The sequence below is a fragment of the Jaculus jaculus genome, chromosome 1 (assembly GCF_020740685.1).
Source record: "Jaculus jaculus isolate mJacJac1 chromosome 1, mJacJac1.mat.Y.cur, whole genome shotgun sequence".
NCBI classification, from domain to species: Eukaryota; Metazoa; Chordata; class Mammalia; order Rodentia; family Dipodidae; genus Jaculus; species Jaculus jaculus.
In genome coordinates this window covers 323,898,152-323,915,461 of record NC_059102.1, presented here as the reverse complement: position 1 = coordinate 323,915,461, position 17,310 = coordinate 323,898,152, and the positions used below count along the sequence as shown (strand labels likewise).

The window sequence follows — 17,310 nt, the reverse complement described above, 5'->3', positions numbered from 1 at the left end:
TTTTTGATTGACAACCCTTTATTATTAACTTAGGTAAACAGTCCAAAATCAGTCAGTGAGATGAGTGAGAAATAAGGCTAAAGTAGAAAAAAGTGCAGTTTCACTTAGCAAAAGCTCACACCCTGCATGGAGGTAAGATTCCACGATACCACGGCAAGGATGGCAGCAGGTACTGCCTCAGCCTAATGTCACCAAGCCCCCTCACTAAGGAATGCTGTTAGCAACCCAGACAGGGACCCGCCCTCCTCTACCATCTGACCTGCCTCATTCATCAAAATTTACCAGGAATACTTCAATGAAAAAAATATTACTTTTCTCTCACAAGCAATAAAATCATAGAAAAATCAGTGGAGAAATGAAGTTTAGGATAAGCTAGTACACTTTCTTGTTTTTAATATGTACAGATATTTTAGACTTCTCAATCTTTTCCATGTAAAGTCAGGTTTATATAAGAATTTTGCATATCAGGTACAGAAGCTGTTAATTCACGTTTGGGGTTCTTTAATTCTTCAAGTGTTTAGACTTCCGAGCTGCTAATGACACTAAATTCAATACCATGCTGGTTGAGTCTGTCAATCAGTTTTGTTCTGGAGAAGGCCGCTCCGGGTGTGAAGACACCGCCCCTGTAAGACATTAATGGAGACCAGGTTGCAAATCACCACAGAATGCCTGAAACCCCCATCTTCACTCTGTTGTGGGCACTTCTGCTTCCATTCCTCAAACCAGTCAGATGACCAAGTAGCTTTTTATTCAAAAGAAACCAGTGCTGGGCATGGTGGCGCACGCCTTTAATCCCAGCACTCGGGAGGCAGAGGTAGGAGGATTGCCGTGAGTTCAAGGCCACCCTGAGACTCCGTAGTGAATTCCAGGTCAGCCTGGGCTAGAGTGAGACCCTACGCCGAAAAACTAAAAAAAGAGAGAAAGAAAGAAAGAAAGAAAGAAAGAAAGAAAGAAAGAAAGAAAGAAAGAAAGAAAGAAAGAAACCAGTGTCAGACCCAACTGCTCCAGTTCCTAGTGAGGCTGTTTTCATGCTGCAAGTGTGCCCAAGGGGCCCAGAGCATCATCCACCCAAGACGCTGCTGCTTAGAGACAGTCTTCAGACTTGGGAGGACTGAATAATGACCTGAGCAAAATACATTCAGGTAAATTGAGCAACACTTGAAACCAGTGAAAAGAAGTTTCTTTAACTATAATGGCTAATTTTTGTAAACAGGTCAGAGGAAGAGTACTTGACAAAATTTAATTAGGTTTCACTACATACACATTTTTTTATTACTTAATATTGTTTTAAGTTATGCCTGATTTGCTTCTCAGCCCCTGGCCTGTGCTCACTTGAGAGGCTGCTCCAGTTTGAGGGCAGTTGCTCATGTTCTGGTAAGAGAGCACACTCAACCACTTTCCCAGCAGCGCTTGAGTCATTTCCCACCTGGTACTCAGGACTTCTCAGCCAGCTGCCTGTCATTCCGCACTGATTAGAGACCCCTGTTAGCAATGATAAACAAATACCAGAGCCATTCTGTGAGTGGCTGACTCTAGGCTTAGGGAGTTTTTATAAGGAACTGAAGCTAACTTACATGGGCTTTTATTTACCTCTGCAGTTATTCCTAAAGACTGGGCAGGAATTGTCCTCCTTACTACTCTAACTTACACCTTTAAAACAAAGACACTTCAAAGCCTATGTGTAGATGCCACACTGAAAATCAACTCAAAATATACCTAAAACATAACACAAGCTATATTTAAAAAGATTCTTCTAACTAGAAGAAAGCCAAACTTACCCCTTAGGAAGGTCAGAAGCATCATTTAGAAGAGTCATGGCGGCCTGAACCATGGCTATGGGGGTAGCCACGTAGCCAGCCTCTGTAGAAAACGATGGGGGAAAATGTGTTCATGAAGTGATAAGCACCCCAATACCAATGTTGACTTTTATATTTATCATGGAGTATACAGATTTTTTTGGAAACACATACATATTTATTTCAAGGAAAATATAACTTCATAGAGAGACTGAGCAAACGAGAAGGAGAGAAAGAATTGGTGCGTCAGGGCCTCAGACATGGAAATCAAACTACAGATACTTGCACCACCCAGTGGGCATGTGCAACCTTGCACTTGCCTCACCTTTGTGTGTCTGGTTCATGTGGGATCTGGAGAGTTGAACATGGGTCCTAAGACTTTGCAGGCAAGTGCCTTAATCACTAAGCCATCTCTCCAGCCCAAGTATACAAAATTTTAAAAAAATATATTTATTTGTAAGCAGAGAGAGATAGAAGAGAGAATAGAGAGAGAGAATGGACACACCAAGGCCTCCAGACACTGCAAATGAACTCCATGTACATGCACCAGTGTGCAACTGGCTTCATGGGTACTGAGGAATTTAACCTGGGTTGTTTGGTTTTGCAGGCAAGCACCTTAACTGCTGAGCCATCTCTCCAGCCCTACAGAATTTTAAAATAGATACTCTGATCACTTACTAACAAATATAATAATGAGCATTTAATTTATATTGTGTTTTTTTCTATCTTTTATCCAAAATGCTTGGAAAGTCTCTGCTTAATGTTTGGATTACGTCCATCCACTAAATTCCCTTGTTTCAAATACATAGACAGCCTGGAGGTCATCTGTTTTCTTCTTTTTCTTTTCTGGTGTGTGTTGTGTGAATGACATGTCGGTGGGGGATGCACATGTGGAGATCAGTGGCAACTTTAGGAGGTCAGTCTTCCACCTCCCTTGAGACAGGGTTTCACATTCTGCTTTTGTGTTTGCTGGGCCAGCTGGCCCATGCTCCTGCTGAGTGCTCATGTCTCTGCCTCCCCTCTTGTCCTTGGGCATGGCTGGGATTACAAGCACTTAGCACAGTGTCTGGTTTTTTTGTTTTGTTTTGTTTTGTTTTGTTTTGTTTTGTTTTGTTTTATTGAGGCAGGGTTTCACTCTAGCCCAGGCTGACCTAGAATTCACTCTGTAGTCTCAGGGTGGTCTCGATTCTCCTGCCTCTGCCTCCTAAGTTCTGGGATTAAAGACATGCACCACCATGCCTGGCAGAGTCTGGATTTTTACGTGGGTGCTAGGGTTTCAAATCTGGTAACTCATGCTTGCACCACAGTGTTTTAGCCATTGACCCATCTCTCCAGCCTCCTTAAAGGTAATCTTAAAAAACAGTTTTAGCATGCTGGCAATTTGACATCAACCCATCACATGAGGCCAAGCACAGAATTTGCCACTTGTATTGTCATGATGGTGCCCAAAAATGTAATTTCAGAGCATAACAAATTTTCTAATTTCAGGGATGGAGAGATGGCTTAGCAGTTAAGGCACTTGCTTGCAAAGCCTAAGGACCCAGGTTCAATTCTCCAGGTCCTGCGTTAGACAGATGCACATTGTGGCACATGCGTCTGGAGTTCATTTGCAGTGGCTAAAGGCCCTGGCATGTCCATTCTCTCTCCCTCTCACCCTCTGTATCTAATAAATAAATAAATTAAAATTTTTCTATTTTCAAATTATGGATACAGAATATTTATTAACTATATTAGGTATAAGGAAGTATATGTACTAAGAAATTGCTCAACATATACTAAACTCATTTAATATTCACAATAGTTATATGTGTTTACATATGATTGACACTATGTTTATTTCCATTTTAAACATGAGGGCACTGAGCCATAGTCACTTAACCTTGTCTAATCTCACAAAGTGAAGCATTAGAATTTACATTACTATCAAAGAGTAAAAACACAGTCAAATTGTTTTAAAAAGTCAGGTAGGAATTTGGAAATGAGTTGAAATGAAACTGTCATTCGTCTTGATGGCCCCTACTCCCCACAGATCAGGTAAAAAGGTAGTGAAGTTTACACTACAGTTCACATGAAGGCCTGTCTTTGTATAGTTCTCTAAAAGTTCTTCAGTTTTCTGGGGCAATTGGTTCTTTTAGCAACCTAATTGAAATCACAGCCATTCCTTTATAAAATGTGCTTGTGCCCACACATATCAAAAACAATGACAACCGGCTGTGGTGGCACACGCTTTTAATCTCAGAACTCAGTAGGCAGAGATAGTAGGATCACCATGAGTTTGAGGCCAGCCTGAGACTACATAGTGAATTCCAGGACAGCCTGGGCTAGAGTGAGACCCTACCATGAAAAACCAAACCAAACCAATCAACCAAATAACAGCAACAACAACAAAAAACCCAACAATGCCACAGTGTGCAAAGAGCCTTCATAAATTCTGAACCACAAATTTGATTCTTGGTACAATTAGACTAATAGGAGACTAAAACATATAAAAATTAAACAGCACCTTTTCTTACTACTACTAATAAAATTTCCCATTCTTGAACTTGAATCATCAAATGGCAATGAAAAAGAGGGTAGGGGCTAGAGAGAGGCATTTGCCTGTGAAGCCTAAGGACCCATGTTCAACTCTCCATGTCCCACATAAGTCAAACGTACAAGGTGACCCAAGCACGCAAGGTTGTCCATGCACACAAGGTGCCACACAGGTATGGCGTTCTATTATACTGGCTGAAGGCTCTGGCATGCCAATTCTCTCTCTCTCTCACTCTCTTGCATGAAAAAAAGGCCAGTATGTTGGGCTTACCTCAAAAAGAATATATTTTTTTAAAAAAGGAAAAGGAAAAAGAGGGTAGGATACATTACTAAAATTGACTAATAATAATAATAAAATTTGGACCTTTCCATTAGCAGAATAGGATTCAAATATTTATACAATTCATGCAAATGAGTTTCTAAAACAATTAAACTTAAAAAGAATAGACTGCAATATATGCCACTTTATAGCTTAAGATGATGTAAAACCCTCCAACATTCTTAAGTCATATGCAAAATACCTGGTCCTTTAACCTGAGTGCAAATTTTGATATTTGGTTTGTTCTTCTCAGTACTAAGGCCTTGGCTGTATCCCTGACCAAAGAATGTCATTGTAAATGATGAACCATCCATCTGTTAAAGAGAAAGCAAAGGGAGCATTTACTAAACAAGTCCTGTCCTCCTAGGATACAATAAAACCTACTATTCTACTTTACACACGACAATTTCAGCAGATTAAAACCATCAATATATAATCTGCCATGATGGCTATCATCCTTCAAGCATGGGGCAAAAGTTAATTGTTTGAAGCTGTTACCTTCCAATGACTGTGTGATGTGAGGGAAGGGGCAGTAAGGTGGTCTGAATGTAAAATGCCCTCCATAGACTCATGTTTGAATGCTTAATCCCTAGTTGGTGATGTTGTCTGGGAAGGTTGTTGAGGTAGAACCTTGCTGGATGAAAGGTCAGTTGGGGCAGGCCTTGAAGTTACAGCCCAGCCTTGCGCCTGGTCTACTTTCTTCCTGCTGGTGTGACTATATGATGCCAGTTTCCTGTACTTGCCATGCTCTCTCCACCACGATGAAATGTCCCCTCAAAACTGTAAACTAAAGTAAGTCCTTTCCTTCCATAAACTGCTTCTAGTCGGTATTCTGTCCCAGCAATGAGAAAGTAACTGCTATAGATGGTGATAAGGAAGAGAGGTAAGTGAAGGATGATTCTTAAATTGTGCCTTAAAGAGTGATAACACCATAAATACATTTAAGAAAGCTGGTAGTATTTCTTTAAATTTTATTTTTGTTTATTTGGGAGAAAAAGAGAGAAAGATACACATATATACATACACAGAGAGAGAGAGAAAGAGGGGGGGGAGAGAGAGAGAGAGAGGGAGAGAGAGAGAATAGGTATGCTAGGGCCTCTACTCACTGCAAACGAACTCTAGACACATAAGCCACCTAATGCATCCAGCTTATGTGGGTATTGGGACATCTTAGGCTTCACATGCAAATGTCTTAGGCATTGCTAAGCCATTTCTCTAGCCCCGACCTGGTAGTTTTTATTGGAGAGAGATGTAATGTAGATATCTGATTTTTAGATATCTGAGGAGACAAAATAAAAATAGCAAGCAACAGAAAAACATAGCAAGCAACAGAAGTAGATCTTGTGAGCTCTACAACCAGTCAGCCAGGCAAGGTGTGCCCAATGCTGCAATGGTGGCATGATTGCTATGGAGCCAACCAACTGCTGATTGGATCTGAGGCCTGCTCCATAGGAGCGGATTTATGTCTGGTACTGAAAAGCTAGTCAAAAATTTAGGGCTTGGAAGGTCTAGGCTCTAGCAGGGAAGTCACTACTGTTGTTTGGCTAGATGGAGATATTGTGCTCATCAAATTTCCTTCTAAATATTTATGCTTATGCTAATAGATTAGCCCTGCTCTCACTTTGGTCAGAGAAGCTTTTTTGTGCAGATGGCTGGTAACTACTAGGGTGACTCAAAACTTGTCACAGTGATGATGAGAAGTGACAGTTGAATGCTCAGCACTAAATGAGACATCTGTGTCACAATCACCCAGGCTCAAGGAACACTGGGAGAGAAAGGTGGCAGAATACATTACGAGCCAAAGGATAGGAAGGAGTGCTTTGGAATGTCTGTTGCTTTCTGATGTGAAGGGGTGGCTGTCATTACTGCCCAACAGTGGGTCTGTCAACATGTCATCATGGACGATGGAGGAGAGGAAATAGATCAAAATGAAGAGGGACTAGTGGGAAAGAAGAGTTTAGTGGAAAGGAGGTGGAGAAAGGGGAAAGAAAATAATGGGAAGAGATTAAGATCAAAATACATTATCTACAAGAATGAAAGCAACTGCAGGAATGTTATCAAAAGTTCTAAGCCAGGCATGGTGGCACACACTTTTAATCCCAGCACTGGGTGGTGGGGTGGGGGGGGGGGGCAGAGGTAGGAGGATTGCTCTGAGTTCAAGGCCACCCTGAGACTCCATAGTGAATTCTAGGTCAGCCTGGGCTAGAGTGAAACCCTACCTCAAAAAACCAAAAATAAAAAGTTCTGGAAAGCGGCCGGGGTGCCAAATGGCGGCGGCCAGGCTACGGTGCGGCTGTCGCGGGTGGCGGCAGGGCACGGGCCACTGGAGCTGGCAGCCGTGTGGATGCAGGGCACCGTGCTGGCGGCGGGCGGCGGCGAGGCGCAGCTGCGCGACCTGAGCGGGGTCTTCTCCGTGCGCGGCCTGGAGCGGGTGCCACGCAGCTGGCCCTGCCCCCCCAGGAAAGTATGTGATGGTCATGGGAGTGGTTCAGAAGTGCAGCCCCGAGCCGTGCCTTCAGGCTGTGAAGATGACCGATCTCTCTGAGAATCCTGTCCATGAAATCATGTGGGAACTGGAAGTGGAAGATTTGCACCGGAATCTTCCCTAGACATGCTGGAACCCTCGCTCAGTAGCCCTGCCCCTGAGAGGATTCCCATCATCCTGTGATGTACAGTTCTCACACTTTCTCATAATTGCTTTGGTTGAGCTAAGCTGCTGGATGCAGGTGGATTGTTTGTTTACTTATTTATTTTTGAGGCAGAGTCTCACTCTAGCCCAGGCTCACTTGGAACTCACTTTGTAGCCCAGGCTGGCTTCAAATTCAGAGATCCTCTTACCTCTGCCTCCCCCCGCCCCCCAGTGCTGGGATTAAAGGCATGCGCCACTACCCCCAGCTCGAGATGCAGAAGTTTGTAAATGCTAAGACACTTCTGTTAACTCATCCCCCCAATGCCTCTTGCTCTCTTTGCTGATGAAAAGCAGATGCTGTGAGCTTTTTCCTTTTTTTTCCTTCTTAATTTATGTGTGTTCATTTCTCTCTCGAAAACACAATCTCATGTTACAGTGTGTGGCGATATTTTCCTCCGTTACTGCTGCACCCCTGTTGTGTGAGGCAAAACCTGAATCTCAGTCAGGGCCAGCGGGATTACAGTGTGGCTGTGGGCATGAGGTTGGCCCGCAGGCCATCAAGGCTCCTGGCTCCCCCATCCTCCACACAGCGGAGTCTAAGAGGGCGATCCTGGCAGCCCTCTGTTCCTGGGGTGCTAGCCTCCAGGTCCGGTTCCCCTGGGTGTGTGCAGGAGGTGAGGACAGCTTCCTTCCTTCACGTGGGGTTAAGACATTTTCAGCACTTCTTGTTGAAATAAAAGTCAAAGATGGAGTCTGACTTTCAGGCATTAACAAAACTTTTGGTGAGCCACAGCAAGGGAGCAGCCTACTGGCTTAGAGTCCTGGCCTCCATTTGCATGAAATGACTTTTTGTTGGGATTATTGGTTTTCTGTTCTCTGCTTATTACCCATGCTGGATGTGTCTTTTGATTTTAAATATGGGTGGAGTCGAGGGGCTTACATTATGTCCAAGCATTGCTTAGGGGTTTTCTTGGATTGCTGATATTCTACCATTAAGATATTTTTTTACATGTTGTAGTTGTTTTTTCTTTGTTTTAAATAAACTTGATTTTAAAAATCAAAAATAAATAAATAAATAAATAAATAGTTCTATACACAGGGCTGGAGAGATGGCTTAGCAGTTAAGTGCTTGTCTGTGAAGCCTAAGGACCCCAGTTTAAGGCTCAATTCCCCAGGACCCACATAAGCCAGATGCACAAGGTGGCGCATGCATCTGGAGTTCGTTTGCAGTGGCTGGAGGCCTTGGCACATCCATTCTCTCTCTGTCTCTCTCTCTACCTCTTTCTCTGTCGCTCTCAAAAAAAAAAAAAAAAAGTTCTATCCACAGATAAAGGCCTGCACTATCTAATGAATAAAAAGGTCATACATCTTCGTATGTACATGTGTATTCATACATGTATGGATACAGGTATGTATGGGCATGTGTGTGTGTGAGAGAGAGAGACAGAGAGACAGTGGGAGAGAGAGAGAAAGAAAGGGGGAGAGAATGGGCATGCCAGGGCCTCTAGCCACTGCAATCGAGCTTCCGATGTGTTTGCTACCTTGTGTGTCTGTCTTATGTGAGTTCTAGGGAGTCGAACCCGGGTCCTTATGTTTCACAGGCAAGTGCCTTAACTGCTAAGCCATCTCTCCAGCCCCCATCTTCTTCTTCTTCTTCTTCTTCTTTTTGTATTTTTTTATGAAAGAGAATCAGCATGCCAAGACCTCCAGCCACTGCAATCAAACTCCAGATACATGTACCATCTTGTGCACATGTGTGACCTTGTGTGTCTGCCATCACCTTGTGCATCTGGCTTACATGGGATGTGGAGAGAAGAACATAGGTCCTTAGACTTTACAGGCAAGTGCTTTAACCACTGAGCCATTTCTCCAGCCATCTACCTTCTCAGGGATTTTCTTGCCTCTGCTTCTAGTACTTGAATTGCAGGTGTACACTACTGTGCCTGACTTCTATGGGTGTTGGGGATCTGAGCCCAGGTCATGTTTGTGTTACAAGAACTTTATTGATTGCTCCCAGTGCCTGGTCATTTACTAGCTATGGGATCATGGGTAAGTTTCTTAGCCTCTCCACGCCTTAGTTTACTCGTTTGTAAAATAGAAATAATAAAACTACTTCTAAGGGGAGTACGGAAAGATTAAGTAATCTAATTTATGTAAAAGACTTAAAGAGTTCCTGCAACATAGGAAATGCCTTACCAAGACTTAGATGTTACTGTCTCTGCACTGAGGAACACCACAATAAAGGAAATATGTTACTTTGGAGACCCAGACATAAAAGAAAGGATTACCTGTTTCTGTGTTGGACCTTGTTTTGAAAAATAACCAAAGGAAAAGATCCATGGGAACTAAAGAAAAAAGAAAAAACAATCAGTGGTATTTTTTTAAATACATGAGAATTGAGAAATACTTCTAAAGGTCTCATTTCATAAAATTTACTTACTTTTATGAGAAGTTGCCTCCCAATGCCAAACTTCACAAAAAATAAAAAGAAGAGTCCTGCAAACATCAGCTTAAAAACAGAGCTGATGCCTCCCACAGTTACATAAGCAGCATATTGAACCTAGATTGATAATACACAGTTAGACTATACTCCACACACATTAAGTAATTTGAACCTAGGTTGATAATATGCAGTTAGACTATACTCCACACGTTAAGTGATATGAACCTAGGTTGAGAACACGCAGTTAGACTATACTCCACACGTTAAGTGATTCGAACCTAGGCTGATAATATGCAGTTAGGCTATATACTCCACACGTTAAGTGATATATGAACCTAGGTTGATAACATGTAGTTAGACTGCACTCCACATGTTAAGTGATATGAACCTAGGATGATAATACACAGTTAGACTACACTTTACACGTTAAGTGTCACAAACGATGGGGATATTTCCACTTACTCTTCCAGTCACAGACAGAGAACAAAGTTTCTACTTTAGGAACACATTATGTTCTAGAAGTTTGCTCAGAAACCAGACATTTTGGAGTCCATGTTTTAAAGGAATTTTACAAATGGCAATTAGCTTTCTCTATTTAAACATGAAATGCTACATTATGTACCATATAGATGGTGTTGCCAATAATGCATTGTAGAATGCAATGCTTAAACTTCTCTGAGAAAATACTCCTACTGTTTGATTTTTTTTTTCTTTTTTTGAGGCAGGATCTCACTCTGTGGTCCAAGCTGGACTTGAACCCACTATGTATCCCAGTCTAGTTTAAACTCATGGAAATCCTCCTGCCTCAGCCTTCTAACTACTGGAAATAGGCATGAGCCATAGCGTCCACCTTTGCTTCCACCTTTTTTTTTTTTTTTTTGAGAGAGAGTGAAAAAGGCAGAGAGGAAGAGAATGGGCATGCCAGGGCCTGTCAGCTGCTGTGAATGAACTCCAGATATGTGCGACCCCTGGTTCACATGTGCTGACACTGCATACTTCTGTGTGTTCTTAGGCTTTGCAGGCAAGCGCCTTAACTGCAAAGCCATCTCTCCAGCCCACCCTCCACCTTTTAACCTGAGTTCAATGCCTTTTGAAGCCTCAGCAGTGGGAGTAACTACTTCCCTCATCTAAAAAAGCATGCTGGTATTCCAGAGGTGGTGAGGGTATCCAAGAGTTAAGGTGGGGTCCTAGATATTTATCTATACAAATCATCATAGAAAGAGAACACTAGCAACTGAAATGCTAAGCACAGCTGGTTGCCTGTTTACACTAAGACTGAGTTTGTTTTATTGTTGTGCACATTCAGAGGTATATGTAGTGAGCCAGGTTTGAATACTGAGTCAAGGCCAAGACTCTGCCCATGCTCTAAACTTCTGATACTGTGGGTTCCCAGAAGCTGAAATGTGCATTATTTATTAACTCTTTTTTGATTTAAAATATAAAAGATGTATATTAAATCTAGATATAAATAGATATTAAATATAGGAAATTAAAACATGCAGAGAATACACTTTAGTAATAAGCCATGTTTACTTACTGGTGATTCCTCTAAATTTTCATACAAGTAACGCTGAGTCCGCTTCACAACAGACATATCAGAGCCCAAGAAAGGAATGGAATAGGAGCTGAGTTCTCTACAATAGGAAATTGGCCACCTGTAAGACAGACCCATGGAAATTTATTTATTTATTTGAGAGAAAAATTGAGAAGAGGAGGCAGATAGAAAGAGAGAGAGAGAATGGGCACCGCAGGGCTTCTAGCCACTGTAAACAAACTCCAGACACATGCACCACCATGTGTATCTGGCTTACATGGGTACTGGAGAATCAACCTGGGTCCTTGAAGCTTTGCAGGCAAGTGCCTTAACTGCTAAGCCACCTCTCCAGACCCCATAGAAATTTTAAATTTTCAACTACCATAGTGACTATTTCTGCTGGTAAATTTCTGAATAAAAAATAATTGGTAATTTTTCTTGGAGCAATTAATAATACAGGTGGAAGAAGTTTTTAATTGAAAGGTTTTTGAATGATAGTTCTTCCTTTGTTATCCATACCTACTCTCAAATAAGTCACAAGTAAAACCATGTTGTACTCTTCATACCACTGACTTAAATATACTGGAACATTTTACCTCACCAAACCTCCCTAGATAAAACACTCAAGATGACAGGTGTGGTGGTGCACGCCTTTTATCCCAGCAGTTGGAAGGCAGAGGTACGGAGAATCACTGTGAATTCAAGGGCATATGAGACTACATAGTGAATTCCAGGTCAGCTTGGGCTAGAGTGAGACCCTACTTCAGAAGACAAAACAAACAAAGCACAATCAATAGTCCAACCCTAATCTCCTACCTGTTAAAGCTTTCCCATGTAAGTGCTACTAATGAGATTGATTAAATTATGTCGAGAACCTCACACTGGGGATTGGGTTGTAGCTCAGTTGGTAGAGTACTTGCTTAGCATGCATAAAGCCCTAGGATCCCTGGGTTCGATACCTAGAACCACATAAGATAGGCATGCTGGTTCATGCTTCAGGAGGTGAAAGAGTTCAAGGACAATCTGAGATACATGAGACCCTTTCTCAAGAAAAAAAGGGGAAGGCTGGAGAGATGGCTTAGCAGTTAAGCGCTTGCCTGTGAAGCCTAAGGACCCTGGTCCTGATTCCCCAGGACCCACGTTAGCCAGATGCACAAGGGGGTGCACGCATCGGGAGTTCGTTTGCAGTGGCTGAAGGCCCTGGCGTGCCTATCACCCATTCTCTCTCTCTATCTTTGTGTGTGTCTGTTGCTCTCAAATAAAGAAAAAAATTTTTTTTAAAGATAACCACAGTTTAAGATGGTGGTTTTATTGCATAAACATTTACTGAAGTATAATTTTGATATTGATAGTAAGATGCCATCAGAACATTCTCTTTAAAAACTCTTATATATAGGAGCTGGGGAGATGGCTCAGTAGGTAAAGTGCTTGCCAGAATTTGGTCCCTAGTACTAACAACCATGAAAACAAAACACACACACACAACTAAGCAAGGTACAGTGGCATAGACTTATAATCTTAACACTGGGAAGCAGAAGACAGACGGATTTCTGAGGCTTCCTGGCCAGCCAATCTAAACTAACTGGCAAGTTCCAAGCCAAACAGAGATTTTTGTCTCAAAAAAAAAAAAAAAAGGTGGAGCTGGGGAGGTGGCTTAGTGGTTAAGGCATATGCCTACAAAGCCAAAGGACCAAGGTTCAATTCCCCCAGGACCCATGTAAGCCAGATGTACAAGGTGACACACACATCTGGAGTTTCATTTTCAGTACCCATTCTCTCTCTCTCTTTCTCTCTCTGCTTAGCTCTCTCAAATAAATAAATAAATAAAACTATTTAAAAAAAAAAAAAAGGTGAGCTGGGTGTGGTGGTGCACACCTTTAATCCCAGCACTCCAGAGGCAGAGGGAGAATTGCATGAATTCAAGGCCACCCTGAGACAACATAGTGAACTCCAGGTCAGCCTGGGCCAGAGTGAGACCCTACCTCGAAAAACCTAAAAAAAAAAAAAAAAGAAAGAAAGAAAGAAAGAAAGAAAGGTGGACAGTGTGCTAAGAAATGACACCAGAGAGTGTCCACTGGCCTCCACAAGCAGATGCACACACTTATGAACATGCACACATACACACATTCAAAAATATCATATACAGCTGGGTGTGGTGACGCACGCCTTTAATCCCAGCACTTGGGAGGCAGAGGTAGGAGGAATGCCATGAGTTTGAGGCCACCCTGAGACTCCATAGTGAATTCCAGGTCAGCCTGGGCTAGAGCGAGACCCTACCTCAAAAAATGAAAAAAAAAAAAAAATATATATATATATAAAGTACATAACTGTAGGATAATATGCTAATTATACTTTATCTTTGAAAATAATCTTGATCTTACCACCAGTCTCCAAGCTCTTATTAGTTGCATACTTCCATTAACAGCCAACTGAGAGCAATATGCTGAGACTAGAACTAATAAGGAATAGATTTTGAATTGATATACCTTTTTTTCAATTTTGTCCCAACAAGTGGGATAGATTTCAGACTTGCCGCACTTCTTAGTTTTCTCAAGCTGCCTTTATCTCCAAAACCATAAACTGCTGACTTCCAGGTACCATCATGGATACACAGTCCCTAAAAACAAACAAACAAAAAAATCAAAAAGTAAAGATATCTTAAAGGAATAATTACTGAGAGATAAAAACAAATAGCTTAAATTGTTTATAAATATTTCAATTGTTTATACAAGACATAATTTCCTTATTTGATAAGCTTGAGGTGTGTCTTCTGAACTGGTAGCAGTAACACGCAGTAACCTGATTACATCTTACATTTACCCAACACAGCCCTTTCTAATTTCCTCCTGCATACCCTCTTTGTATAAGTAATTTAGTTTCATTTTATCATTTTTATTCAACTAATTGATCCTACTCCTCCAAAGTAATCATTCTAATTCTATCCCTATCCCCTGCTAATTCCTCCAAAACTCACGATATAATTATGTGCACATCTGTACAAAATACACACCACACTGTCCAGCTACCCATCCTGTTACACCGGCTCCCCCATCCACTTCTAATACCTTTTATTCTAGCTTCAAAGTTTTCCCACTTTAGCCTTCCCCCCCCCAAATTTTTTTTTATTTAAAGCCAGGCATGGTGGCACATGCCTTTAATCCCAGCACTCAGGAGGCAGAGGTAGGAGGATCATTATGAGTTTGAGGCCACCCTGAGACTCCATAGTGAATTCCAGGTCAGCCTTGGCTACAGTGAGACCCTACCTCAAAAAACAAATACAAAAACAAACAAACAAAAAAGATTCTACATGTGAAAGAAAACATGTTATTTTTGTCTTTCTGAGTCTGGCTTATTTTGCTAACATCATGACTATCTCCAGTTTCATTCATTTTTCTGAAAATGATATATAATTTCTTTTTTCTTTCTTTTTGTTAGGCAGGGTTTCACTTTAGTCCAGGCTGACCTGGAATTCACTGTGTAGTTTCAGGGTGGCTTCGAACTCACAGCAATCCTCCTACTTCTGCCTCCCAAGTGCTATGATTAAAGGCATGCACCACCATGCCAGCTGCTGCTGCTTTTTTTTTTTTTGAAGACAGGGTCTCATGTAGCCCAGTGTAGCCTCATACTTTCTATGTTCATTCTTCTTCATGGCTAAATAAAACTTCATTGTGAATATATACAAGATCTTCATTATCCATTTATCAGCAGGTTGGACATTCAGACTGACTGCACACCTCAGCTATTGAAAAATCACACAACAATCAACACATTATTTTTTCTCAGGATACTCAAGTGTCAGCATCATCTACTGAAAAGCCCTTTGTTCTTCCTGCCATCTTGGGGTTTAGGGAGGCCTGGGAGAAAGGAACTTCTAAAAGGCAAATGGGCCTGGTGTGTCATGATCCAAGACTATTTTTGCTGGTTAAGCAAGTGGGGTTTCTAGAACCAAATGACGTTTACAGCACTTCTTACAACTGAAAGTAACTGGGGATGGTGGCACAAGCCTTTAATCCCAGCTCTTGGGAGGCAGAGGTAGGAGAATCACATGAGTTCAAGGCCACCCTGAGACTCCACGGTGAATTCCAGGTCAGGCTGGGCTAGAGTGAGACCCTACCTTGAAAAACAAAAAAGTAGTAGACATTCCCATAGGGATACAGGATGAACAGTTCAATGAGCTCCCTGCCTCAGCCTGTCACGGGCTGGAATTACAGGCATGATCCATGACACTCAACTAAAATTCTAAAACATGTTTAGCATCATGCTGATACTCAAGAGTTTTAGCTGGAGCATTTCCAATTCCAATTTTTCTTTTTTTTCCAATTCCAATTTTTCATATTAGGGATATTCTAACTTTATTTCCTGTTCCTTCAGAGCTCCACAGCACCAGCCACTGAATTTCAGAGCTTATGACAGCTTCCCCAAAAGTCCTTGATCTATAGGGGTTAAGGCACTTGCCTGTGAAGCCTAAGACCCAGGTTTGATTCCCCAGAACCCGTGTAAGCCATATGCACATGGTGGCACATGTGTCTGAAGTTCTTTTGTACTGCCTAGAGGTCCTGGAATGCCCATACTCTCTATATATCTCTAATAAATAAATTAAATTAAATGCTTTTTAAGAATATCCTTGATCTGTGACTTTTGGAACAAATGCACTTTACATTCTCAAAAATCTACAGTATTCGGGCTGGACAGATGGCTTAGCGGTTAAGCGCTTGCCTGTGAAACCTAAGGACCCCAGTTCGAGGCTCGGTTCCCCAGGTCCCACATTAGCCAGATGCACAAGGGGCGCACGCGTCTGGAGTTCGTTTGCAGAGGCTGGAAGCCCTGGCACGCCCATTCTCTCTCTCCCTCTGTCTTTCTCTCTGTGTCTGTCACTCTCAAATAAATAAATAAATAAATAAAATTTAAAAAAAATCTACAGTATTGCATCAGATCTATCTACTAACATTTTCTCCTGCCAAATCAAATTACTATCCCTTTAAGGCATGGCTTGAACTTTACTCATTTATGTGTTGCCTCATCTTATCCTTTTACATATATTTACACTATTTATTGAATGAATATGTTTTAAAGTAAATAGATACGTGTGTGCAGATATGTATGATGTGTGTGCATGGGCAGCTATGGAGGTCTGAAGACAACCCTGGGGCGTTTATGCTCTCCTTCCACCTTGTTTGAAACAGGAGCTCCTTTTTTTTTTTTTCCTGTTTTTCTGCTGAATGTGTGCCAACCTAGCTACCCCATGAGATTCTGGATTCTCCTGGCTCTTCCTCCCATTGTCACAGACATGTGGGATCACAGACACACATACCACTTTGCCTCTGACTTTTCATGGGTGCTGGGGAATTGAACCCAGACTGGCAAGCTTGGAATCAAGCACCTTTAACCACTAAGCCATTTCTCAAATCCCCAGAGAACAGATACTTTTGAAACTTAACTAGACTAGCGTTAGGTTTTAATGGCAATAAAAGTACAAGTGACTGGCACCTGTAATCCCAGCAACCAAGAGGCTAAGGCAAAAGATCACTGCAATTCTAGGCCAACCTGGGCCACATAGCAAGACACTGTCTCAAAACATCAAAAGAAAAACAAAAGTCTTTCCCAGAAATGCAACTGTCTTATGTTCCCAAACAGATTGTAAATTCAGAAAGACTAGATCTGCCTCAAATATTTCTTTTATGGCCATAATAGCACTAATTCCAGGTTAAGCATGTAATAAAAATACACTGACTTATACTAAGGTCATAGTTTTCTTGACCAACACTATGTCTTAGTGTTGGGATTATAGTAATTAATTCTACTATAACTCAAAATGACTTACCACCTTTACTTTCTAAAATCAAACAGTGATTTCACACACTAAAAATTCCAAATATATGTAAAATTTAATCTAAATCTTTTCTGAGGGCTATGCAACATTTCCAAAATACTTTTAGTATTAACTTGAAAAAACACTTAAATAGAAAAATTAGCCGGGCGTGGTGGCGCATGCCTTTAATCCCAGCACTCGGGAGGCAGAGGTAGGAGGATCGCAGTGAGTTCAAGGCCATCCTGAGA

At 41.6% G+C, this 17,310-nt stretch overlaps 1 protein-coding gene and 1 pseudogene across 1 annotated transcript in view; one reads left to right on the top strand and one right to left on the bottom strand.

Annotated features, from left to right (window-relative positions):
- The window catches only part of Sccpdh (saccharopine dehydrogenase (putative)), a 37,231-nt gene continuing 19,921 nt past the window's right edge, over positions 1-17,310 (bottom strand). The window contains exons 6-12 of the mRNA XM_045141494.1: positions 13,740-13,870; positions 11,257-11,374; positions 9,717-9,836; positions 9,565-9,621; positions 4,850-4,961; positions 1,779-1,860; positions 1-623 (exon numbers count right to left, since the gene is read on the bottom strand). Coding sequence (XP_044997429.1) covers positions 518-623; positions 1,779-1,860; positions 4,850-4,961; positions 9,565-9,621; positions 9,717-9,836; positions 11,257-11,374; positions 13,740-13,870 — 726 coding nt within the window. The 3' untranslated portion in view covers positions 1-517. The remainder of the gene's footprint in view (positions 624-1,778; positions 1,861-4,849; positions 4,962-9,564; positions 9,622-9,716; positions 9,837-11,256; positions 11,375-13,739; positions 13,871-17,310) is intronic.
- On the top strand, positions 6,545-7,278 carry LOC123455560 (annotated as a pseudogene).